Source organism: Nuphar pumila, chromosome 2, assembly GCF_984573655.1.
Source record: "Nuphar pumila chromosome 2, dmNupPumi1.hap1.1, whole genome shotgun sequence".
Classification (NCBI taxonomy): domain Eukaryota; kingdom Viridiplantae; phylum Streptophyta; class Magnoliopsida; order Nymphaeales; family Nymphaeaceae; genus Nuphar; species Nuphar pumila.
The window spans coordinates 109,145,290-109,170,840 of NC_143250.1; the positions used below are offsets into that span (position 1 = coordinate 109,145,290).

The window sequence follows — 25,551 nt, forward strand, 5'->3', positions numbered from 1 at the left end:
GCCCTTCCCTTACCAACCACAGCACAGGGAGGGCTCCGCCCCTCCCTCACTAAAAAGAATCGTAGGGAGGGGGGCTTTGCCCCTCCTCTGTGATTCAATGGGGCAGAGAGGCCCCCCCCTGCGCAACGAAGAAACGAGGGGGAAAAGAGAGAGAGACAGACGAGCGAGGGAGAAGAAGGGGAGGAAGAGCGTACCTGGTGGTCGGCGGCGGCGTTGGAGAGAGTCGCCGGCGGCGATGGGTTGATGCTGGTCTCTGGCGAATCGAGGGTGACGAGAGGCGGTGGGTGTCGGGGAGAGAGATGAGAGAGTCGAGGTGGAAGGGCGGTGAGGAGGGTTTCGTAACCCTCCTCCCGCCTGCCTCGCTGTCTTAAAAGACAGCGAGAGACGGTGGTCCGGGTCCGGCCCGAATCAAAACTTTTTTTTTTTTGCTGTTACATCCTACCCTCCTTAAAATAATTTCGTCCGTGAAATTTCTATTCCATGAATTGGTCAAAATACAAGTCAGGGTATTTTTCCCTGATATCAGACTCAGGCTCCCATGTACATTCATTTATTCCATGGTATTGCCAACGTACTTTTACAAGAGAAATCGTCTTCGATCTGAGCACTTGGTCTCGACGATCAACGATTGCCACTGGTCTTTCCTCGAACGTCAAGTCTTTTTGGATATCCACATCATCATAATGAATGATGTGTGATGGGTCGTGAACGTATCTTCTCAGCATAGATACGTGGAAGACGTCGTGGATCTGAGCGTACTGAGGAGGCAGCGCAATACGGTAAGCCGCCTCACCGATCCGATCCAGGATCTCAAAAGGTCCGACGAACCGGGGACTCAGCTTTCCTTTCTTCCCAAAACGGAAAACGCTCTTTGTAGGAGATACCTTAACAAAAACCATATCTCCTGTTGAGAACATGAGCTCTCTACGTCGACGATCGGCGTAACACTTCTGCCGACTCTGCGCAGTACGCAGACGTTCCCTGATCATCTACACTTGCTGAGTATAGTGTTGTAGCACTATAGGTGAATCTAGCATCCGTTCACCAACCTCATCCCAGTAAACAGGTGATCGACAAGGCTTTCCGTACAAAGCTTCGTACGAGGCCATACCGATACTCGCATGATAACTATTATTGTACGCAAATTCTGCCAACCCGGTATGAGAGTCCCATTCTCCCTTCAGTCTAACATGCACGCTCGCAGCATGTCCTCCAAAGTCTGAATCGCGCGTTCAGATTGTCCGTCGGTCTGAGGGTGGAAAGCGGTGCTGAATTTCAGTTTCGTGCCCAAGGCCAACTGCAGTTGTCCCCAAAACCTGGAGGTGAACCTCGGGTCACGATCAGAGATGATTGACACATTTACACCGTGCAATCTCACAATCTCTCTGACATAGAGGTCTGCCAAGCTGTCCAGTGACTGACTGAGCCGTATAGGGAGGAAATGCGCCGATTTAGTGAGTCGATCCACGATCACCCAAATCGCATCGTGTTTCCTCCGCATCATTGGCAAACCGACGATGAAGTCCATCGTGATGTCCTCCTACTTCCATTGTGGAATCTCCATCTGCTGCATCACTCCGCCTGATCGCTGGTGCTCGATCTTAACCTGTTGGCAAGTCAAGCACTTCGAAACGTACTCTTAGAGACTCCCTCTTGTGTATATAAATAAGGGATGACTCCCCTTATAATGTAAGCCTTCTTGCATAGATTGATTAATAAAATATTATTTTATTTCTTGTGTTTTTGCCCCTTTAGTGGGTGTTTGTGTGTAAGCCCATTTTGTGGCTTGTGTATTCCTTTGGTGCTTTGGCGGAACTCTTTGAGTATCCACTCTTATTGTTTCAGTGAATATATTTTGGAGGACCTTGTTTCCTTACAAAAAAATCATTATTGCTTTTAATAAAAAATTCTAACAAAAACGAATAATCATTAGCTTTCTTAGGCACAATTGGAGCAAAGATACTTTTCTTTTCAAAGGTCACATTCCTAGAAATGTAAAGTTTATCATTTTTAAAATCATAACATCTCAAACATTTCTGGTTTTTACCATATCCGAGAAAAACACAAGGTATAACTTTTGGAGACGGTTTGTCATTTTTGTTTGTAAGAACAAAATATTTACATCCAGAGGTTCTTAATCTTGAATAATCAGGAGAGATTTTGTAGAGTTTTTTAAAAGGTGAAATATTTTGAAGTTTAATAGAAGGCATTCAGTTTATAAGATAAACAACGGTAAGTGAAGCTTCGGCCCAAAATTTTTTTAAGCATTTTTTGAAGTCAGTAGGGTTCTAGTGGTTTCTATTATATGTCTATTTTCTTTCGACCAATTTATTTTGTTGAGGGGTGTTGGCGCAAGATCTTTGGTATACAATACCATTGATTTTCAAATACTTTTTGAAATCATTTGACATAAATTCTCCTTCTGAATCAAAGCGAAAAATAGCTATATTAGTGTCGAGTAGGTTTTTAACTAGATTGTAAAAAGTTTTGAATATTCCAAACACTTCAATTTTATGCCTAAGAAAATAAATCCACGTGTATTGATCCACAAAGATTACATAATAAACTTAACCACCCTTAGAGGCAACAGGTGTCGGACCCATACATCCAAGTGTATTAATTCAAGTGGTTTAGAAGCAAAAAATGTCCTCTCTTTAAAAGGAATATAGCTTTAATCTTTCCAAGTGTGCAATTAGTGCAATCAAAACTTTTATTACAAACTTTTCTCAAGTGAGGTACATTGGATCATTTCGATATGCTAGGATATCCTAACCTTTGTTTCCACAAAAGTATATCCAAATTTTGTACTTTATAACAAAATATGTTTTTGGGAATAATCAATCAATCAATGTAATAGAGATCCCCTTCTCTATGGTCTTCCCCAATCTACTTCCCGAACTGGAGATCTTGCACCAAACATCGATCCGATGGGAAGAAAATCCTACAACCATGGTCGGCTATTTGAGAAATGGAATGGAGATTTAAATTAAGCATTGGAACAAATCTAATTTTAGAAATAGAAAAGTTTGAATTTTTTTTTGAAATTTTCAATTCCTTATATGTCAAGAGAGGAACCATCGGTGGTGAAAACATTAGATCTACTTTAATTCATACCACAATCGAAGAGTGGTGTTATTTGGGGTCATATGAAAGAATGCACCAAGAGCCAAGAAATCTTACCTGGAGGTGAAGAAGAGGAAACTGCGACACCTGTGATGGAAGAACATGATCCTTTGAGGAGTCTTAGTTCTTTCATGAATTGAAAAAATTCTTCTTTAAGGATTTGGTTTTTTCTTAGAAGAGCATCATTGGGTGTATCCCAAATAGGCTCCATTTTAGCTATTTGGTCTCATAGCCTCTTGAGAGTTCCATAATATTCTCTAACACTCTTATTGATTGCTTACAATTATGGATGTGATCACACGAGTCCCACATATGTACAACATCTCTTTGAGTGTAAGTTTGCTTGGTGAAGGTTCATCGGGTCTTTTAAATTCCAAAATATTGGCACAAGGTTCCTCACACATGCTCCCTATGAAGACAGAGAGCGAGCATTTTCGCATGGCCTACTTCCCATTCTTTGTAGGCTTTCTTATAATACAAGTGAGTTTTTTTCTCTCACTTCCTTTAAGAGTTTCTTCTTTAGTTTCACCATCTTCTCCCGTAATTGTTTTGGTGAGAATTGGTTGAGGTTCTAATATAGAACCATCAACAAATTGATACAACTCCTTTCCCACTAAAATCCTCTTTACCACGGTAGCCCAAATATTATAGTTGGTTCCATCAAATTTGATGGGAACAACGGTCACAACTTCCTTGTCAGCCATGGATGCAAAGAGGAGAGAAAGTGTAACGACCCCAATCCATACCCTTTAAAAATGCGGAATAAAATTTTTTTTTTTATAATAGTTGCGAAAAACTTCCCAGAGACCTGGGGTCCTCACAGTTCCAATTCCAACTGGATAGCGCAAACACCACAAACGTACTTGCAACCATCATCCAACAACAACAACAACAACAACTACGCCTTCATCCCAAAACAATTGGGGTCAGCGATATGAACCAAAAAAGAAATTCATTTTGGGTCTTCCACATGAATCCTTTTCCTCCAATCATTTCTATCCAACGCCATGTCCTCGGTGAGGTTCAAAGCATTCATATCCTTTCCTATCATCTCCATCCAAGTCTTCCTAGGCCTACCCCGACCTCTTTTAACTAATATATTTTCCCATTTCTCCAACCTTCTAACTGGAGCATCATTAGGCCTTCGCCGAATATGTCCAAACCACCGTAAACGATTCTCTCGCATCTTATTTTCAATGGGTGCAACACCTACCTTCTTACGTATCTCTTCGTTCCGAATCTTATCTTTTATTGTATTTCCACACATCCATCTAAGCATCCGCATCTCAGCTACACTCATTTTTTGAATATGATGTCTCTTGGCAGCCCAACATTCCGTACCATATAGTAAAGCGGGTCTAATAGTCGTCCTATAAAACTTTCCCTTCAACCGCAATGGCATTCTACGATCGCACAACACTCCAGTAGCACTTTTCCATTTCATCCACCCAACCTTTATCCTATGATTTACATCTCCATCAATTTCTCCATACTTTTGAATGATGGATCCCAAATATTTGAAATAATCATTCACCGGTATATCTTGCTCACCAAGCTTCACTACACTCCCATCACTACTTCGTTCCTTACTAAACCGACATTCCATATATTCAGTCTTACTCTTACTCAACTTAAAACCTCTAGCTTCCAATGTCTGTCTCCATAATTCTAACTTAGCATTAACCCCAGCTCTAGACTCATCAATCAAAACAATATCATCAGCAAACAACATACACCACGGTATATTTTCTTGAATTGATCTCGTAAGCTCATCCATCACTATCGCAAATAGGAAAGGGCTTAAAGCAGATCCTTGATGTAACCCAACCGTTATCGGAAAATTGGTTGACACCCCTCCACAAGTGCGGACATTGGTTACTACTCCTTCATACATATCTTTAATTATACTAATGTACTTGAGAGAAACACCTTTCTTCATCATTGTCCACCAGAGAACGTCCCTAGGTACTCTATCGTATGCCTTCTCTAAATCAATAAAAACCATATGCAAATCTTTGTTCCTCTCTCTATATCTTTCAATAAGTTGTCTAAGAAGATGTATAGCTTCCATAGTTGATCTTCCAGGCATAAAACCAAATTGATTCTCCGATATCATGACAACCTTCCTCAACCTAGACTCAATCACCCTCTCCCAAAGTTTCATAGTATGACTCATGAGTTTTATACCACGATAGTTTGTGCAATCTTGTATATCACCCTTATTCTTATATAAAGGCACCAAAGTACTCTTCCTCCACTCATTAGGCATCTTATTTGTTCGCCAAATCAAGTTAAAAAGATTTGTCAACCATTCTAAACCTTTCTCTCCCAAGCATTTCCAAGCCTCGATAGGTATACCATCTGGGCCAACTGCCCTTCTTGATTTCATTTTCTTCAAAGCCTCTGCAATTTCTTTCTTTTGAATCTTGCGCATGAAGTCACGATTTATCTCATGAAAAGGAATGGAGAAGTCTCCAAGATCTTGAGCATGACTATCATTAAATAGCTTATCAAAATAATCTTTCCATCTCTCCTTAATCTCCTCATCTTTGACTAAAACCCTTTGCGTTTCATCTTTGATACATCTAACCATACCCAAATCCTTCGATTTCCTATCTCTCATCTTTGCAAGCCTATAAATATCCTTCTCGCCTTCTTTGGTATCCAACTTGTCATAAACCTCCTTATATACCTTAGCCCTCGCGTTTCGAACAACTTTTTTAGCTTCCTTCTTTGCTATCATATACTTCTCCAAATTCTCATTATCACGACTCTTAGATTTCTATAACACTCTCTTTTAACCTTAATAGCTAATTTGACATCCTCATTCCACCATGATGTATCCTTACCTAGTGGTGCACCGCCTTTAGACTCACCCAATACCTCCTTAGCTACCTTTCTCATACCACCCGCTATCTTATTCCACATTGATTCTGAATCCTCCTCGAGACACCAATCAACTTCCTTAACTACCTGCTCTACAAACATTCCTTGTTTAGCTCTTTTCAGTGCCCACCACTTAATTCTAGGACCTATCCTATGTCTATCCCTTTTGCGGCATTGTCTAATTCTAAGATCTAAAATTAAGACTCTATGTTGTGTAGCTACACTTTCTCCTGGTATAACCTTACAATCGATGCAACAACCCCTATCTCTCTTTCTAAGTAGGAAAAAATCTATCTGACTCGTATTAACCCCACTTTTAAATGTTACTAGGTGAGACTCCCTCTTCCTAAACGAGGTGTTTGCTAAGATCATATCATAGGACAAACAAAAATCTAAAATCCTTTCTCCACTTTCATTTCTTTCTCCTATACTATAGCCTCCATGGATATTCTCAAATCCATCCCTACTAATGCCTACATGTCCATTAAGGTCACCGCCGATGAAAAGCTTTTCTCCATAAGATGTCTCTTGTACTACTCCATCTAAATCTTCCCAAAATTGATGCTTAATGGAATCATCTAAACCTACTTGAGGTGCATAAACACTAATAATATTAATAATATCCGTACCTAATACTAATTTAATAAGTAAAATTCTATCACCCTTCCTACGGACCTCAACTACATTATCTATAAACTGACGACTCATAACAATCCCTACTCCATTCCTATTCCTATTTATTCCTGTATACCAAATCTTATATCCCCAAGGTTCTATCACTTTAGCTTTCTCACCTACCCATTTGGTCTCTTGAAGACATAAAATATCAATCTTTCTCCTACACATAACATCTACTAACTCTACCAACTTACCAGGTAAAGACCCTATGTTCCAAGTGGCTAACCTAATTTTATGGTCTTGGACTAACTTCTTTACCCCCACCCGTCCAACAAAGTGAGGGAACCCTTGCCTATTTGACACCACACCCGGGCGCCGGTGTGACGCGTCGCTTCTGGGCGACGACCTAGCAACCCTTGCACATTTATCACTGCCTCCGGGCCTAGAGAGTACAGCGCGTCGCTCAGTAGGGAACGCCCCAACGAAATTCTCATATTGGTTCATTTTCATAGGATATGACAAAGTTTTTTATGCTGGCTGTCACAGGCCTACCGCAACCCTCCTCCTTTATCCGGGCTTGGGACCGGCAGTGTATAACTACACAGGCGGAGTTACTTGCAACCATCATCCATAAGAACTAAAACAATTTCTTTATTTATGAGTAAAAGTAAATTTCAGAGACAATGTTTTATTCAACTGAAAGTAAAGTAACAACTGAAAAAAATAAGAAGGATTGAAAAAAGAGCCACTCTGTCCTCTGCTGAAGCTGTCAAGCCCAAGTATGACTCTCATCCATCCCCAGTAGCCAGTCCAACCTCACTGTTTACCATATCCTGTGAAAAACCAACAAAGTAGGGTGTCAGAACCGAAATTCTGAGCACAACTACTTCTAAAGAAATCAGGTGAGACAAAGAACATGGATAAGATTTCATGTAATGATTTGAGTGAGTGCAGATATAAAATTTGCAGCATTCAAATATCCATACCTACCAACAATTACATATGCTCACCAGTCTACCACCAAATCATGTCATGATATAGAGAATGATTCAAACATGCATGATCTAATGCATAACAGGAAAATGCATGATTACGTGCAATGCATGATTTTTTCTGTTATCTTTCATTTAAGTTTCATCTTTCCATATGCATGCCCTATTAAATGCACACAACTTTAAGTTCCTCTTTTTAATTACCGTTGCCCGCGGATACACCAAACGGGTACAATCCCTGAGGTCAAGTAGGTTCCTAGGGTAGCTTAACACACAATTTGTATTTTATTACTGGATTTCAACTTAGCCCTCGACCGAATCATCTTCGGAACATTAGACCTCCACATCTAATGTCGGGGACACAAGGGACACCCTACGCCCACAAGTGCTACTTCCTTGGTACCATAAACAACAGCTGTGTCAAACACACCACTCCCGGGTAAAGTGGCGGACTCTCCCTAAAACCGTGGCCAGGAGAAAGAACCTCAATATCGGGTTCAGGGGACAAAATTACAGCACACAGAGTTTTTTGTATCATCACAGTATCCCCAAGACCGGGTATCTAAGATTCTCATACTCCAGATGAGATATCCCAGAACGTATATCACATTGTTTTTGTTATATTTTTATTAAAGTTAGTTCTTTAAGTTTGCAACACCATATGCAAAAGTAAAATAAAAACCCGCATCCTCCCTTGCGGGGACCCATTCGGGACTCCAGCCCGTATAAACCACTAGAATAGTGTAGTAATGTGCCAAACCATCTTATGTGGTTCAAGTGATACAGTCAAAAAACATATGTGATAAGAAACCAAACCCACGGCTCTCCAGGCCGATGATGGTCCATTTAGGCCATCTATGCATCACATAATAAAACCAAAGTAGTGTTTTATTCATAACACTAGGCCAAAGTGCCAAAAGCATGTGCACTCATGCAATCATAAACCCAAACATATGCATGTCATTACTCATTCATATGCATTTTCACTATGTGTGGTAACTACATCATATACGTGTATTAACCAATGCACTATTCTTTTGAGTGTGTGAGTGTACATGTAAACTTTCACATATCCATCAAGCATACATGCTCAAGAAGAAACATCAATAACCGAGACATGCACACATTCCAGATTTCACAACTAGTATTATGAAATGCAAAACAACATTTACACAATTACCGGGCAGAAGTGTAAGCCTTGACATATGCTAGGGAGGTTTGTCGGGCTTACCAATCCCAGACCCACCAACCTCCTAGCTAGAAATATAGTCAATTCAGTCCAGCCAACACATATTAACCAATCATGTTGAAAGGACATAAATTTTCAGGAAAGAAAATATAGTTTGCACAATTATCTTAATGCGCACAAGGATCGATCAACATGATCAGATCATTATCCAAAGCTCAGGATTTCAAGAAACATTTACATGGTGCTTATACACAAACCCCATGATAAATCTGTCCATCAAACCCAAATGTATGCAATACAAAAACGGACCTGATAACTTTCATGCATGAGCATCACTATCAACCTATTATAGAATTAACCGTATTATGAGCAACATACATCAAATTAAATAAAATTTAAACACAAACACTTGGCATCATATAAGTGTAGCATATAAGCTGAATATCTTTTTCTTTTTCTCCAGGCTGACATAAGTATATCAAGCAATATTATCAAACATAATTGCTAGTTTGCCAGCAAAAGCAAGTCACCTACAGACTAAAATTGGAGTATACATATTATTGTATTAACACCTATTAGCATCATCGCAGGGCAGTTTAACATAAAATGGTATGTATGTACATACAAGGTCAACTCTCACTCACCTAATCTGATTCTGGACAAAATGTAAGATCAGCAGTGTCATACCGGGTTTGAGCCTACACCATAGTTTTTTTTTTTATTCAGCTAGTAAGGTCTATGATTTAGAACAGTACCCAGACATCTGTTGACAGGGGGGTTCCCTACTGATCCTCGTAACTTTAAAATGAACAACATCTAAAGTGCATTATGTAAATGTTTTAGATTTAAAGCATGCAGAATGTATACTTAAGATATTTCAGGAACATATGCTTAAGAGTATCACTCTGGTTCCCCAACTATCACCATTGCTCTCACGAACTGCAAATGCAATTAAGATTTATTTTGATACGAATCATAACTGGTTTAGTCCAACCCTCAACACCTTAATACAATTAAGAAAATCATAACTTCATCAGACCCATGCTATAAAATGACACTTTCACGGTCCTGAAGTTATGATGAACCAAGCTGTTGATATGAAACTTTATCATACATAAACAAAAATTTGACCCAACTGTTGCAACTTAGTATAAAACCCATGATCAAGACTACTGTAGTCAAATGAAAACTGTAAAAGAAATATTATACATAAAATATCTTAAAGTTCGTGGGTTTAAATCTATCAACATTCACGTACACGTGAATCAAATTTTCTTTAAGAGAATCGTGCTTACCCCTAAAATCGACAGATCAAACACCAAATTAGGCTAATCAGGTGCTTCTATACTGATTTCCTAAATTAATACATGCCAAACCAAAATCTGTGTAGAGCACGCATGTAAAATCAAGAATTTACATTTACAAGTTAAACCCTTATTGTCGTCCGAGTTAGGGCTTCCCCTGTAACCCCAGGGTTCGTGATGGCCTTCGGTTCCTCTTCTTGCATAAAAACAAGAAACCCCCAAATCGCACATCTAGGGTTTAACAGAATTTTCTTCCCCTTTTTTTTTTTTGAAAATAGGGAATACCTCCATCGACAGCCTTCCCTGGATGCTCCCCTCAAACACCTCACACGAGATCGAACCCATGTTCGACCCCTCACCCAAAATCGTTAGAAGCATCGTACCTTTTTGAAGATTTTCTGGCGATCTGGTTCAATCATTGCGAGAGAAGGGTCGGCTGAAGTCGTCCCTCGCTGCTGCCGTGACAGGGGTAACTGTCGTAGCCTGTGGTGGCTGCTGGTGGTTGAAGCTTTCCGGCAACCTCCACCTCTCCGATGCACGCCCACACGAGAGAGAGGGAGAGAGAGAGACTGAGTGAAGAGGGCAAAACCCTCTCTCCACTCCACCTTTTATTGGCCCAAACTCCCTCCTCTACCGAGAGGCGCGGGGTCGGTTACGCCCTGCGTAACCCCCCCTGCCCCCTTTCTTGTTTCTGTTACAGCTTTTTTGGGCAACCCTTATCGGGTTGCCCCTTTTCTTTAAAAGGTTGTTTACACAGGGCGCGGCTCGGGTCCGGACCCGAGACCCGTAACCCGACCCCAAACGATATGGATCCACAAGTTGGATCCAACTGTGGATCCTCGGATTAATTTAAAAATAAAATAAAATTTTATTCATTTATTATTATTATTATTATTAAATCGTGGTTGATATCATTTATACCTAATTACCCCTTTATGGGTCCTAGATCTGAAGTGTGGATCTAGGCCCAATTTGCATATTTTGAAATATTTTGTAACATAAACAAAAATTTGGTAGCGAAAATTTTTGGTTTTTACAGAAAGAGAAGGAGAAAAAGATGAAAAAGGTTGATGGCATGCTTATTGAAGCAACAGTTCAACGCTCCTCCGATCTCACGAACCACCATGCAATCTCCATACACAAATTATAATTCAAGAGCTCCAAGGCTCTGATACCATGCAATGAAACAAAGTGTACAAATAGATGCCTCTTATGGGCTTACAAACATACAAGAATGTGCACAAACAAAAAGTCCACTTATGGATCAATACAAAACACAATCACAAAGCCACTCAAGGGCAAGAACAATCATAAAAAATATAAATATTATTGAGAGGAAGTACTTGAGACATGCATGCTACAACAAGGGGTCTATTCGGGTTATGTCCCCTTTATATAGGCATAATGGGCCAACAAAGAACCGTTGGATGCTCCGAACGGCTCTAATGGTTGTTTACCATTAAGCCCTTAATACAAAATAAAATGACAACAAAAAGACTCAAGTGCCCCTAATGGTCACAAGACTCACAATCTATTACATAAATGGAAAAGACCAAACTACCCCTAATGGGTATAACCTATTACAATAATAGTGAAATAAATAAATAAATATATATACAACTTAACTCTTGTATCATGTCTTCTTAATCTTGTATATTAGTCATATTGAAAACTTCATAACAATTGTCGTATCTCTGTATTCACAACCGTATTCATGTGGCAGGCCCTGTGTCAACATGTGTTGCCCCTAATCCATGACATCATATTGACCAAGGGTCCGTGTCACATAAACATGGACATGGGATGGGACCTGACTCGGACACACTTGGTATGAAAAGTCTTTTAAAACTAAGACACAGGGACATGATCAGCTATATACGATGCGTGTATAATTATGTAGTCATCTCAATGAAAATTTTCCTGCAATAATTCTAAAACATTACGATGAAAAACACTAAATAATAAATTTAACTTGAAAATTAAAATCTAATATAATCAATGTCAAATTTTAAAACAAAACATGCAAGTAAATACAAAACGAGCAATCAAGATTGCAAAAAATGAATAGATGAAGTTAGAGGGACATGGTGCTGACTGTGTCCGACATTGGTTTGATTATTTCCTTGAACTGTCTCATTGTCTGATACCACATGCTAATAGAAGTGTCCATGTGACAGCCAAAGATAGCAAAACTTCATTCTAACACTTTTCTGACCAAGCTAACTTGAGACTTCTAAAGAAAGGACATACCCCGAATAGATGCTGGCCTGATCCTTCTTCTTTGTTGCAAGATTAGCACGAGGTAGCCAGCATTATACCTCGCCTCACGAAAAGCCTTATTAATGTCACTAAGCATATTTAAATTGTAAAGTTTTGTGTTTCATTTTTTTGGGGAAAGATTTTTTCTGGTTTAAAGAGGTAAACTGAGTTATTAGGAAACTCATTTGTTTCTCATCAGTAATCATGAAACTCATTTGTTTCTCATCAGTAATCATGATCATGGGTAATGGTGGTGTTATCAAACCTGCAGGCTATGTAGTCAAAATTGGCGACTAGGTGCCTGGTCGCCCTAGGCATGGGGTCAGTGCCTAGTCCAGGGCACTTTAGGCGCTCTGGACTTAAAAGGTCCCAATTAATCCGACTAGTCCCTGTTAGAAAGGAGCCTTCGATCTTCCACGCTTACCTGCAACAGAGAAAGAGAGAGAGAGAAGAGAGAGAGAGAGGAGGGAGAGTGATTTCAGAGAAAGGGGTTTTGTCGATCATCGACTTACCCTTTCATTCTATTAAATACATTAAGTAAAATAAACCTAGGGTACAAAAATACCCCTTTAACGTGATAATTTACATTTACACCAATTGGGTCTGGACCCGATCCAATATATAAATGGATCGGGTCAGACATATGATGACATCTTTTCAGCCTCCCTCAAGTTGTGCATGGTGCTGAACCATGTACAACTTGCTTTTCAGACACCAAAATTTGACCTTCGTCAACCCTTTAGTGAGAATGTCAGCAACTTGTTCTTCAGTTGGCACATACATAGGCTCAATCTCTTTATCTTCAACCTTTTTTCTAATAAAATGTTGATCTATTTCAATGTGCTTTGCTCGACTATGATGAATGGGATTGAAGGACATGTTGATGGCACTTTGATTGTCACACAGCAACAGTGACCGAGCAATCGATTCTCCCATTTCTGTCAGGAGATGTCTTATCCATGTAGCCTCGGCCGTGGCAGTGGCCATGGATTTGTATTCAGCCTCAGTGCTCGATCTAGCAACCGCTTTTTGTTTTCTACTGCTCCAGGATACCAAGTTTGGCCCAATGAAGCTGCAATAACCGGATACTGATCGTCGTTCGTCTGGATCACCCGCCCAATCAGCATCAGCATAAGTGACGATCTCATGGCCCCCGCCTGGATCTAATTCTTTTTTCTTGTATACCAGCCCATCACCAATTGTACCCTTCAGGTAACGAAGTATACGTTTGACTGCCTCCATATGTGACATACGAGGTTCATGCATAAACTGGGATACCTGATTAACCGAATATACTATATCAGGTCTAGTAAAAGTCAGGTATTGCAACATGCCAACTAAGCTGCGATAGTTAGTGGGATCCTCATATATGTCCCCGTCTTTTGAACTCAGTTTCTGATGAATGACACTTGGAGTTGTCAATGGCTTACAATCTGTCATGCCTGCTCTGCTGAGAATGTCCAACGTGTATTTGTGCTGAGTAAGGGTGAGAGTATCATTTCTTTTATCAACTTCTACCCCAAGAAAATATCGCAGCTCTCCCAAATCTTTCATCTTAAATCTCTGATTTAACAACGCCTTCACCTGCTCAATGTGACTTTTACAGTTCCCTGTGATGATGATGTCATCTACATATATTAATAGGAAAGTAGTGACTCCTTGTAGATTGTGAATAAATAATGAGTGATCCAGAAGGGACCGAGAGAATCCATGCCGTTGTATCTCTAGAGAAAAACTGTCGATCCAGGAACGAGAGGCTTGTTTCAAACCATAGAGTGCTCTCTTTAACTTGCATACATATTCTTTGGCTTCTCGTTCTGCATATCCAGTGGGTTGTTCCATGTAAACTTCTTCTTTTAAATCCTCATGCAGAAAAGCATTTTTTACATCCAGCTGGCTCAATGGCCAACCATATTTAATAGCTAGACCCAACACAATGCGAATGGTCCCCATTTTAACTACAGGACTAAAAGTTTCATCAAAGTCTTGACCTTCCTCTTGTGTAAATCCCTTGGCTACAAGTCTAGCCTTGTACCTTTCAATGCTCCCGTCTGGTTTATACTTTATCTTGTACACCCATTTTGACCCAACAACATTTCTGTTTAGTGGCCTAGGTACAATCTCCCATGTTCCACATTCATGTAAAGCTTCCATTTCTTCATTCATTGCTTCAACCCATCTTCTAGAGCTCGCAGCTTGATAGAACATGAGGGGCTCTTCCTCTTTACTTATGGATGTCAAGAACAACTGAAAATCCAATGAAAATTTTTTATAACTTATCCACCTGTCAAGTGGATGTCGAATCCTTGAGGCCTTGAGGATCTTCTGATATCCATTGTCTGTGAAGATGAATCCGTACTCGTACGCGGGGGGAATGAGGGCTCTTTTTCTCGCCGGGTGTACACAATACCTTTATACCTTGCTGGCTCCAAGACATGTGGAACAGTTTCTTCCGTTTGAGTTTCATTTGCTGATTCCTCATGTGTCTCCTTCTGACTGCAATTTTCTGGACAGTCTAATCTATCATTGGAAAAAAGTTCTGAATTTAACCATGGATAGTATACCTCAATGCTGGGGCTTGAGTTATCAGCATGAAGGGTTGAATTAGCATCCTGAGCATCAAAGTTCATCTCATCGAAAATTACATTCCTTGATATCTTGACACGCTTAGTTAGAGGATCATAGCACCTGTACCCTTTGTAGTCTTCTGCATATCCTATGAACCTGCATTTTAAGGCTTTATCTTGGAACTTGTGTCTGAGTGAGCTGTCAATGTGAACATAGCAAACAGACCCAAACACACGTAATGCATGGTAATCAGGTTGTATGCCAAAAAGAGAGAAATATGGTGACTTATTTTCTAAGATACTCATGGGCAATCGATTTATCACATGGACTGTGGAGTGAAAAGCCTCAGTCTATAATGATACAGGAAGATTGCTCCCGTGCATCATGCTCATTGCAGTCTCTATAATATGTCGATGCTTCCTTTCAGCAATCCCATTTTGTTGAGGTGTATGCGGGCAAGACACTCTTCTCTTTATCCCATTATGTTGAAGGAAAACAACAAAGTCATTCGAGGAGAATTCACCTCCTCCATCACACTGGAAATTGAGGATGTTGGTAGAGAAATGATTTTGAACAAAAGAATGAAATCTTTGGAACAATCCAAAAACTTCTGATTTGTGCTTCATAAAAAATATCCAAGTATAACGTGAGTAACTATCAATGAAAATAAGATAGTATTTACTGCCAGAAAGAGAAGTAATTGGGGCAGGACCCCAGACATCTGAACAAATGACCTCAAATGGCCTTGAAGCTCTTTTATTGATGGAAGCAAAAGGTAAGACATGACTCTTACATAAAAGACAACTAGAACACTTTGTATCAACGACCTCTGAACTCAGACTGGACTTAGGAATAAAATTATTCAAGACAAGTTTTTCAATAAAATGACGACCACAATGGCCAAGACGACTATGCCAAAGTCTTGGCTTATTACATTCAGAAATATTGAAATATAAAACCAGAATCAACAAATTGACGTTGGTGAGGCTTCAAGGATGAATAGCCGGAATGAATGGAGGAAGGATCTTCTTGAAAGATATACATGTTGCCCCATCGTTTTCCTTCAGCGAATGTCTTCCTCGTGTGAAGATCCTTGACATAAACAGAAGAGGGAGTAAATTCAACTGAAGCATTGGCATCATCAACAAGTTTTGAGACAGAAACAATGTTCTTTTGAATATTAGGTGCATGGATGACACTTGGAAGTTTAAGAGAAGACTTTGACATTGGTATAATGGCATTTCCAGTGTGTGAGATTGAGTGATGAGATCCATCTCCTGTGACTATGCTATTCTTACCAACATAAGGTGTAAGAGTCAAGAGTTTACCTGCATCACCTGTGACATGAGTAGCTGCTCCAGAGTCGACATACCAAATTCCTTTGTCATTTTGCTTCATATTCAATCCTGCCAAGGCTGCCAACAACAACTCCTTTACTTCTCCATCCTTCCTAGCCTCTGCTTGTGGAGCTTTCCCTTTGTTTTGAGGATTAAACCAACAATTTGCTTTAATGTGTCCTTTCTTGTTGCATAGAAAACAAGTGGGAATAGGTCTTTGTCCTTGTATATTTGGTGTCGGAAGTATGCCACGACCTCCATAGGTGTTTCTTCCTTGGCCTCCTTTTCCTCGAAAAGAGCTTCCTCGTCCTCGGCCATAACTCATTCCCATATCCAGCACATTTTGTGTTCCTGAATTCCTATGAGAATCTTCAGAAGATCCTTTCAGAGTCATCTCATATTGCAATAGTTTCGCACGAAGATCTTCAAACTTTGGAAGTTCTGGTAAACATAATAAGGTAGTCATCATAACATGATAGTCTGACCCCAATCCACTCAAGGTTTGTTGTACTTTATCCTTTTCACTGACAAGACACCCAACAACAGCCAGCTGGTCCGTGATGCCTTTCATTTTGTTCAAGTATTCCATAACAGACATGGAATCTTTCTTCAGCATTTGAAATTCACGCTTAAGATACATAATTCTTGCCTCAGAAATTTGTGAATACGTCTGAACTAACTCATCCCACAGTTCCTTGGCCGTACAATCATCAGGAAGAGCAATAAGGACTTCCTGTGAGAGAGTTGAAGTGATGTAGGCCACTAACGATTGATCCATCTTCATCCAAGCAACATATTCTGGGTTCTTGTGAAGAACAATAGATTGTTCTCCTTTATCGTCCGCCTTTTCTTGTGAGAGGAATTCTGGAGATGGTGGAACAGATCCATCCAGATGACCGGAGAGGTCCTGACTCTTTATAAATGGAATGATCTGTCTTTTCCAGGTTAAGAAATTGGAGTTATTCAATTTCTCAGAGACTAGCTGACCAAGAAAGCTTGAGGACAGACATGACTGTCCATAAGAGGAATCCATTCACAGCAGAGGACTCGGCTAACAGGGTTTTAGGGATATCACAGTCGAGGTCTCGACTGACAGGGCACTCGGCTGACACTTAGGTATAGATCAATAGAAATGGGAATCACGCACAGCAGTTCAGAGATACAGCAGTTCTCACGCACAGCAGTTCAGAGATACAGCAGTTTCAGAACCCACGAAAAAACAACAGTTTTAGAATCACGCACAGCAGTTCCAACATGGGAGATACATCAGTTCAGTTTTAGAATCACGCACAACAGTTTCAGAACCCACGAAAACAGCAATTTCAGAATCACGAACTCAGAAATATTTTCACACAGCAGTAATACTTCCAGAACCCACGAAACAACAGATTCAGAATCACGAAATCAGAGATATATTTTTCAGAATCACGAACACACCGTGAATGTTCCCAGAAAGGGTCGATACAGAATCACGAACTCACCGTGAATATCTCCAGAAAGGGTCGATTTAGATTTAGAATCACGAACTCACCGTGAAAAGATGTCAGAAAAAATCGACTGTCGCCGTGAAAAGAGAGAAAATCGACTGTCACGGTGAAAACTCCACTGTGAAATCGAGAAAAAACTCCACTGTGAAATCGAGCCACCGTGAAATCGAACAACAATCGACTGTCACCGTGAAACAGTCTTTTACCAAAGAATCGACTGTCACCGTGAAATCGAGCCACCGTGAAACGAAGGCAGCTCTTCACGCACAATCGTCACGCTGCTCTGATACCATGTTAGAAAGGAGCCTTCGATCTTCCACGCTTACCTGCAACAGAGAAAGAGAGAGAGAGAGAAGAGAGAGAGAGAGGAGGGAGAGTGATTTCAGAGAAAGGGGTTTTGTCGATCATCGACTTACCCTTTCATTCTATTAAATACATTAAGTAAAATAAACCTAGGGTACAGAAATACCCCTTTAACGTGATAATTTACATTTACACCAATTGGGTCTGGACCCGATCCAATATATAAATGGATCGGGTCAGACATATGATGACATCTTTTCAGTCCCCGCCTAGGCACCGAGTAGTCACTGCCTAGGTTCAAACTTTGTATTTTTTTGACCATTTATATATTATATGTTTTCCATATATATATTTATATACAAAATGTATTTTTTTAGATGTATATCTACTCTTTTTCTTCAGATATATAAATATATATTCTCAGTTTTTTTCCAAATATGTATATATATATATATATATTTATATATGTATGTGTGTGTGCATGTATAGATTACAAATATATATTATTATAAATTCTGCATTTTCTTAACCCTTTTGTGTTTTAGGATTCCGACTAGTTCCACCTAGGCCTTTTAGATGTCTGCCACCTAGGTGCCGACTAGCGCTTTTGACTACATAGCCTTCAGGCTTAACAGACATTATTAAATTGTAGTTTGCACCATTTTAGCGCTACCTGGTTGAAAAAAAAACTACACTATACCAAGTTGTGCAATTAACTGTTGATTCAATTTGTTGTATTTTGATTATCATCAGCTTGTGCTCTTTCTTTGATAAATAGTGATTTAGTGTCGAACTGAACTTAAAAGATATGTGACAAAAGGAGCAAATGTAGAAAACTTGTAGGTTCCAAGAAGAACCAAACAATTATTCTAGTTGATGTTTAAAATTTAATTTTAAGAAAGTCTTAGAATTTGTTTTTCCATAAGGGTACCACAAGGTGAGTGATGATGGTTGCAACAGTTATTTTAACAAAACAAACTGTATGGGGTCATTTAGAAGTAATGAAAATTATAATCAAGATCATGGATGTGCAAATGTTAAATATGTTTAGGATGATGATCTCTCGAGGGAAAGAGGAGAGGACTGAAAACATTATAAAAGACTTGTACATGGAAAGATTTTGCTTCTTTTGAAAGCAGAAGTAACTCAGAAACTTGCTATTCTTCTTATAGTTATCTACCTGGGGACTTGCCTGACAATTTAAGTTCTACATTGTTAAGAATTTAATGGCTGGTATCGTTAATCAATAAGAGGCAGCTAATGGCTTTCCCAAACTGTTCCCCGCAGATACTGCCTTAACTCTACACTTTATTACAAATTTGCAGTGTTCTGCTTGCAACAGGCTTTAACAATGACTATCTTTTGTGTTATGGTTCATTGAGAGCACAAAGTAGTTAGGACTTTTCTGGTATTTTAGCTTTATAGACTCGGTATCATTATGAAGTTGGTGCACCTTTCAGATTAATTTTTCTTTCTGAGAAGTTGAATTACCAGTTGTTCTATGTTACGTCCATGAATTGAATCAGATGATTATTATTTTGATCTTGAAGATATGCATATATCCTAATCTTTTGTGTTGATATGTTTATTAGGGCAACAAAACAAGCTTTGGTCGTTTTGATGATGCTGAAAGGAATTCTTTGAGTGTTGAGATGGCTAGTCCTGCTTGTTCATCTTCTCTACTTTCAGATCAGAGTCCACTGCAATGTCAATCAACAAATATATCAAGCCTAAGCACTTCTCAGGCATTGGAATATGAAGATGCTGAATCCAGTATGGATGCATTATGTCTTGCCCAATTAAGTCTGATTTTTTCTGCTGAAACTAAGAGATTGAAACAAATAACTTGTTAGAAGTATAGAAGAGCATTTTATTTTAGAATGCTTTGTGCAAGACACATGCCTACTTATACTTTTGTTTAACTAACAGGTGATCTTCAAGTAACTTCCAGATATAATTCTCATTTTGAGTTACAACCCTCAGAAGATATGCCTTTTTTGGGTCAGGAGACGCCTAACATTTTTCAAAACTATTTGAACATTCAAACTTCAAGTGATACAGGTAAGACAATGTATTTTTTGTGAACTTAATAAGCACATCAAGGTAGGTATCATGCATCATAGAGTACAAGTAGATGGTAATAGAAATTTGTGTCAGGTGATTATGACAGGAAGAAGTTTGATATTCTGCAAAACACTTTTGCCTCTCTTGTTGATCAAAATTTGACCGGCGACAGTAAAATTTCTCGTTTTGAAATAAATTTCCACAAGCCCAATAAACAGATTGATTTAACTTCCTGGGAAGAGGTCTTGAAACAAAGTACACTTGATTCACCTCATCAATCTGCATATATTTCTGGTCAGTCTTTTGGTATTGGTAGGACACCAATCCGACAGGTTCATGCCAACCTTGAACAACTGTTCTCAGATGAGCTCAGAATAAAACAGGATGATATCGCGAAACTGGATGACAGATCTGAGTGGCAGGTGCCTCTTTTTTTTCATTGACGAACTTTCTTTTGGATTCTATTTTATGTTTCATGCCATTTTCAGGTAGCAATAATCCTGTTTCTCTTGAAGTTGTTTTTGAGTTCCTTGCTATTGATAACTTTCACATTCATCATGTATTATTTTTTGAACCAGATTTTAGTTGAAGGCCATGCCGGTGTTCGTTTTCATGGTTCAAATGGCTTTCTTACTGTTATCAAAATTTAAGTGTGGTCTTGTCATGTCTCTTGATCGCCAAAACAGAAGGCAGTCAACAAAACTGGCTAAGGGAAAACAAAAAGTTCAAATTGTGCTTCATGCATGTTTAGTTCGTGATTATGATGAAGTTTTTTTTTCAGACCCATCCTGTTACTCCAGTGTATGTTTTTCCTGGTTTGGCTTTTTGTTTTTTCCTCTGGATAGGCAAGTTTCCCATATTCCATAGAGGCTGGTTATGTTTGGAATGGACAAATGTGCATTTATATAGAGGAATAGGGCAAAAAGAGCTGCAAATGTAATTTCGGTTTTTTTGCTGTTATAAGTTTAAGCCGGGTGTTGTGATAACTTCTTGAGCCTTAAAAAGCAAGAGGCACTCAACCAATCTCTCTCTCTCTCTCTCTCTCTCTCTCTTGCTTCTTGATGCATGTTTAGTTTGTGATTCTGATGCAGTTTTTTTCAACTTCTATCCTGTTATTCCAGTGTATGTTTTTCATGGTTGCTTTTTTTAGCAGTTACATGTGATAAGTTTCCCATTTGTGAAAGTCTCACTATCATTCCATAGAGGCTGGTCAAGTCTGGAATAGAAAGCTGTACATTTCTCTTGAGTAGGGCAGAAAGAACTTAGAATGGAGCTCTTGGTTTATTTATATTGATGAAGATGTTTGTGGCATTAGAAATTCCGTTTTGCCTTCTCTTTTGCTGCTTTGCAGCATAAGTTGTTTTTTGTTCCCTTTTTCTGTGTTCTTTATTAACTTTGGTAGTTGCATCAGGCCAGCTGCCTTACCAGTCCTTTTAATTATTGCTTAAATATGTCTGGTGCATTCTGAGCGGAATGGCTCAGTTAATAAGTCAGCATCAGCTAACTCTTTCAGCAATTAAAGCTGATACTTGGCAACACTTAACATTTCTAGACATTCCATTTCTTGGTTCCACTCTTTAGTTCACTTAATGTTCAATTACTTTGTAGGTGTACTTTTAGTCTCTCAATTTTTGGATTTAAACATACTTTTTACTGTTAATTTTGTTGATCTTGTAAAAAGTTGCAAGCATTTTAATGTCTTCATATGACCATATCTTTATGGCTTTATTTGAATAATGAAGGAATTATGTAATAAAATAGTAGTCTTTTTATTGCTCCCATGCATTGCATCCAATTTGGCACCCCAGGACACCTACATATGTGTGTGTATGAGAGAGAGAGAGAGAGAGAGAGAGAGAGAGAGAGAGAGATCTGTGTCCACATATCTATTAAAGCCTTGACATCTCCAACACAGATAGTCATGTCCATAATTGGGCTATCATAATGTAAACCTCAAGAAAGATACTTGGGGGAATATTCCTTTTTTCTGAACTTTATTTTATTGAAAGAAAAGATAAATACAGTTTGGAAACACAGGGTTTCCACTATCCAGCAGAGTAACCGATGTGATGTAACTCCACTATGCACGTGTGTGTGCCTGAAGAATCCAGGATTCTTCCTATTAGTGTCCAGAAGATAGGCTCTTGTGCCTAACTAGAAGACTTCATGTAATGACACAAACTTTCAGATGATTTCCTTAATCTACTTACCAAAACAGCAGGCACTTTCACAGAAAATAAGCTTCCCTGCTATATCTTGTAGGTGGTTTTCTGTTCATCATTCATCCAGCATTTTCTTGTAAGTCCTTAGTTTCTGTGTCACATGGATACGGCCATTTTTATAAAGTTTTCAATATGACTGGTATATAAGAGGGCACATTATGGGTGGAGCATTCATGTGACATAGCTTAGTTGTGGATAAAGTCTGTTTACTCGTAATAAACTTGTGGAAGTGACATTTGGTTTATAACCATTGAAACAGTTGGCTTCAGAAGAAGGTCATTCAGCTTCATCTACATGGCCTATCAGCCGACAACTGCATGAAGATTTTCATGAAGTAAATGCACCTAATAACCTGAAACCATTAACTGGAGAAGCAGACCTGCAAAATGAGCTGAAAGTGCAGCTGAAGGAAAACAATATGCTTCTGGAAGTTAGTTTTCAGAAACAACATAAGGATCTAGAGAGTGCTGCAAATGTAGAAGCAAGTTCCACTTCATTTAAAAAAGTGTCAGACTGCCCATCTGAGGGAGAAGGATTAAAAAAGTTAGATAGCTTCTGTTGTTGGATGAGCAAAGAATTTGATGTGGATGAATCACTTGCACCATCTGATCCAGGATTATACTGGAATGTGGAGGAAAGCCGGGATATAGGTGTTGATGCTGACTTGCTGAGCCCGTCACTTTCACAGGAGCAGCTTTTCAGCATTTTTGATTTCTGTCCAAATTGGGTATACTCGGGCATGGAAACAAAGGCATGTAAACTTCAACCTTTTGCATAATTTCTTTTCTTTTTCTTTTTCCTGTCTTTTTTCCTCCCACGAGCTGTAGCTTACTGTTTTTTTTTCTTTTACAATCTTCATATAGTATGATTAGGGACTACAAAAAGAAACAAAAAATGGAACAATGCATCTTTTAGCTGCTTCAGCCCATCTCATTCAATTGAAATTTATGTCAGTGCATATAGGGATTTAGATGGTTGGATTCAGTCTCGATGTAGATCTTACTGAATCTGACCTTATCAGATATAGATGGAAAATGGCAGTACCAAATCCAGATCCGACTAGCATAAAAAAGCTAATGATAGAGATTTACACTTATGGGGTACCCATTGGATTCAGGTTCTATTTGGTTTTGGATTTGGATGTAAAAACTGGAAACTCTTCATTCTACCAAATCCAAATGAATGGGGTTGGATTTGGTCGGATATCCGACCCAAATTTGAATCATTGCCATCCCTAAGCGAGTAAGGGTGACACTTTAAGACACTTGGGTTCATGCAAGTAAGTTCTGTTTCATTCCTTTGAAATTTACGTCGGTGCATAAAGTGTGACACCATGAGGCTTGGGTTCGTGGCTTAATGTATCCTGTATTCAGATTTGCTTAGCATTAGAGAAAACCCAAAATGAGAGAGCACAACGAGAGATGAATACCAAAAGCTTCTTTGCTAAGAAAGAAAGATCATTACAAGATAACCATCTTGCGGCATGTATTTCATTGACCACTCTTGGCTACACTAAAAGACAAAAATAGTTGACCTTCTAACAACAACAACAACAAACAACAACAACTACGCCTTCATCCCAAAACAATTGGGGTCAGCGATATGAACCAAAAAAGAAATTCATTTTGGGTCTTCCACATGAATCCTTTTCCTCCAATCATTTCTATCCAACGCCATGTCCTCGGTGAGGTTCAAAGCATTCATATCCTTTCCTATCATCTCCATCCAAGTCTTCCTAGGCCTACCCCGACCTCTTTTAACTAATATATTTTCCCATTTCTCCAACCTTCTAACTGGAGCATCATTAGGCCTTCGCCGAATATGTCCAAACCACCGTAAACGATTCTCTCGCATCTTATTTTCAATGGGTGCAACACCTACCTTCTTACGAAAATACAAAAAAACCCTCAGAAATAATCTTATGTACATGAATAGGAGGGTAGCACCAAAACTAAAAATACATACGATACACCTATTTCACCCATATGACATTATTCAACATCTTGCGACATGTATTTCATTGCAATCCAACTCGGGTTGTTACTCAGGGTGGTGTTGCAAAATATAAACTTTTCAAAGGGACAAATTGTAATGAAATATGCAGAAAAACAAATACAAAGTGCACAAGCGCTTTTACAAGTCCAATAAAGAACAAAAACAAAAGCACTAAGGCACTACACAATCACAAAATGCACATACAAGACTTCAGAGAGTCAAAACAATAACATGAGAACATAAAAAATATCATCTTGATTGAGTAGAATGTTTAGGAAAAGCATTAGAAACAAATGAATGTTTTTACCCCTATTTATACACAAGTAGTCTCGGACTCTCAATAGAGTTGTTGGAACAGTCCAACAGCTAGAAATAGAACTGTTGGACTGTTCCAACAGCTCTATTGACTTGTCAACTCTATGCTGACTAGAGTTACTAGTTGAGGAAGCGGGAAGCGAGGCACTTTCAAAAATTTAGGAAGCGGGAAGCGTGGGACCACTTAGAAGAAAATTATGAACCGTCTCGAAAGTGAACCGGAAGCGACCTAGGAAGCGTGGGGGAAGCGGGAAAAAAAATGATAAAAAATGGGGAAGCGAGGGGGAAGCACACTTCCCAAAAAAGGGGGACGCTTCCCCACGCGTTTTGGAAGCGTGATGTTTCGCGCTTCCGAAGTGCGTATCGGGGAAGCACGCTTCCCATGCGCCTAGGCGCTTCCGGTAACTCTGATGTTGACTAGTCCAAAAAGAACCTAACTAAAAGAGCCCCTCAAAACCAAGGCAACTATAAAAAAAAACAAAAATAGATACAAAATTGTCCCTATAGGACAAACCTATATTTAAAAAGTAAAAAGACTAAAATGCCCCTGATGGACATTACTTATTACAACAAAATTATATATATATATATACATATTTTGATGCAAATTTCCTTTGACATAAATTCATCTGGTAGTTTTTATTTTTTACTCTTTGACATAAGATGAGAGAGAATCGTTTACGGTGGTTTGGTTATATTCGGCGAAGGCCTAATGATGCTCCAGTTAGAAGGATGGAGAAATGGGAAAATATATTAGTTAAAAGAGGTTGGGGTAGGCCTAGGAAGACTTGGAGGGAAATGATAGGAAAGGATATGAATGCTTTGAACCTCACCGAGGACATGGCATTGGATAGAAATGATTGGAGGAGAAGGATTCATGTGGAAGACC

The 25,551-nt window shown here is 39.1% G+C and overlaps 2 protein-coding genes across 2 annotated transcripts in view; both read left to right on the forward strand.

Annotated features, from left to right (window-relative positions):
- Positions 1 to 22,749, forward strand: part of LOC149846669 (uncharacterized) — a 35,077-nt gene extending 12,328 nt beyond the window's left edge. Inside the window, exons 3-5 of the mRNA XM_089996487.1 lie at positions 19,659 to 19,839; positions 19,996 to 20,127; positions 22,612 to 22,749. Coding sequence (XP_089852613.1) covers positions 19,659 to 19,839; positions 19,996 to 20,127; positions 22,612 to 22,673 — 375 coding nt within the window. The 3' untranslated portion in view covers positions 22,674 to 22,749. The remainder of the gene's footprint in view (positions 1 to 19,658; positions 19,840 to 19,995; positions 20,128 to 22,611) is intronic.
- Positions 22,750 to 22,917: 168 nt separating this feature from the next.
- LOC149846670 (calmodulin-binding transcription activator 3-like) overlaps positions 22,918 to 25,551 on the forward strand; it is a 31,698-nt gene continuing 29,064 nt past the window's right edge. The window contains exon 1 of the mRNA XM_089992084.1: positions 22,918 to 23,103. Within this exon, the coding sequence (XP_089848210.1) occupies positions 22,918 to 23,103 (186 nt within the window). The remainder of the gene's footprint in view (positions 23,104 to 25,551) is intronic.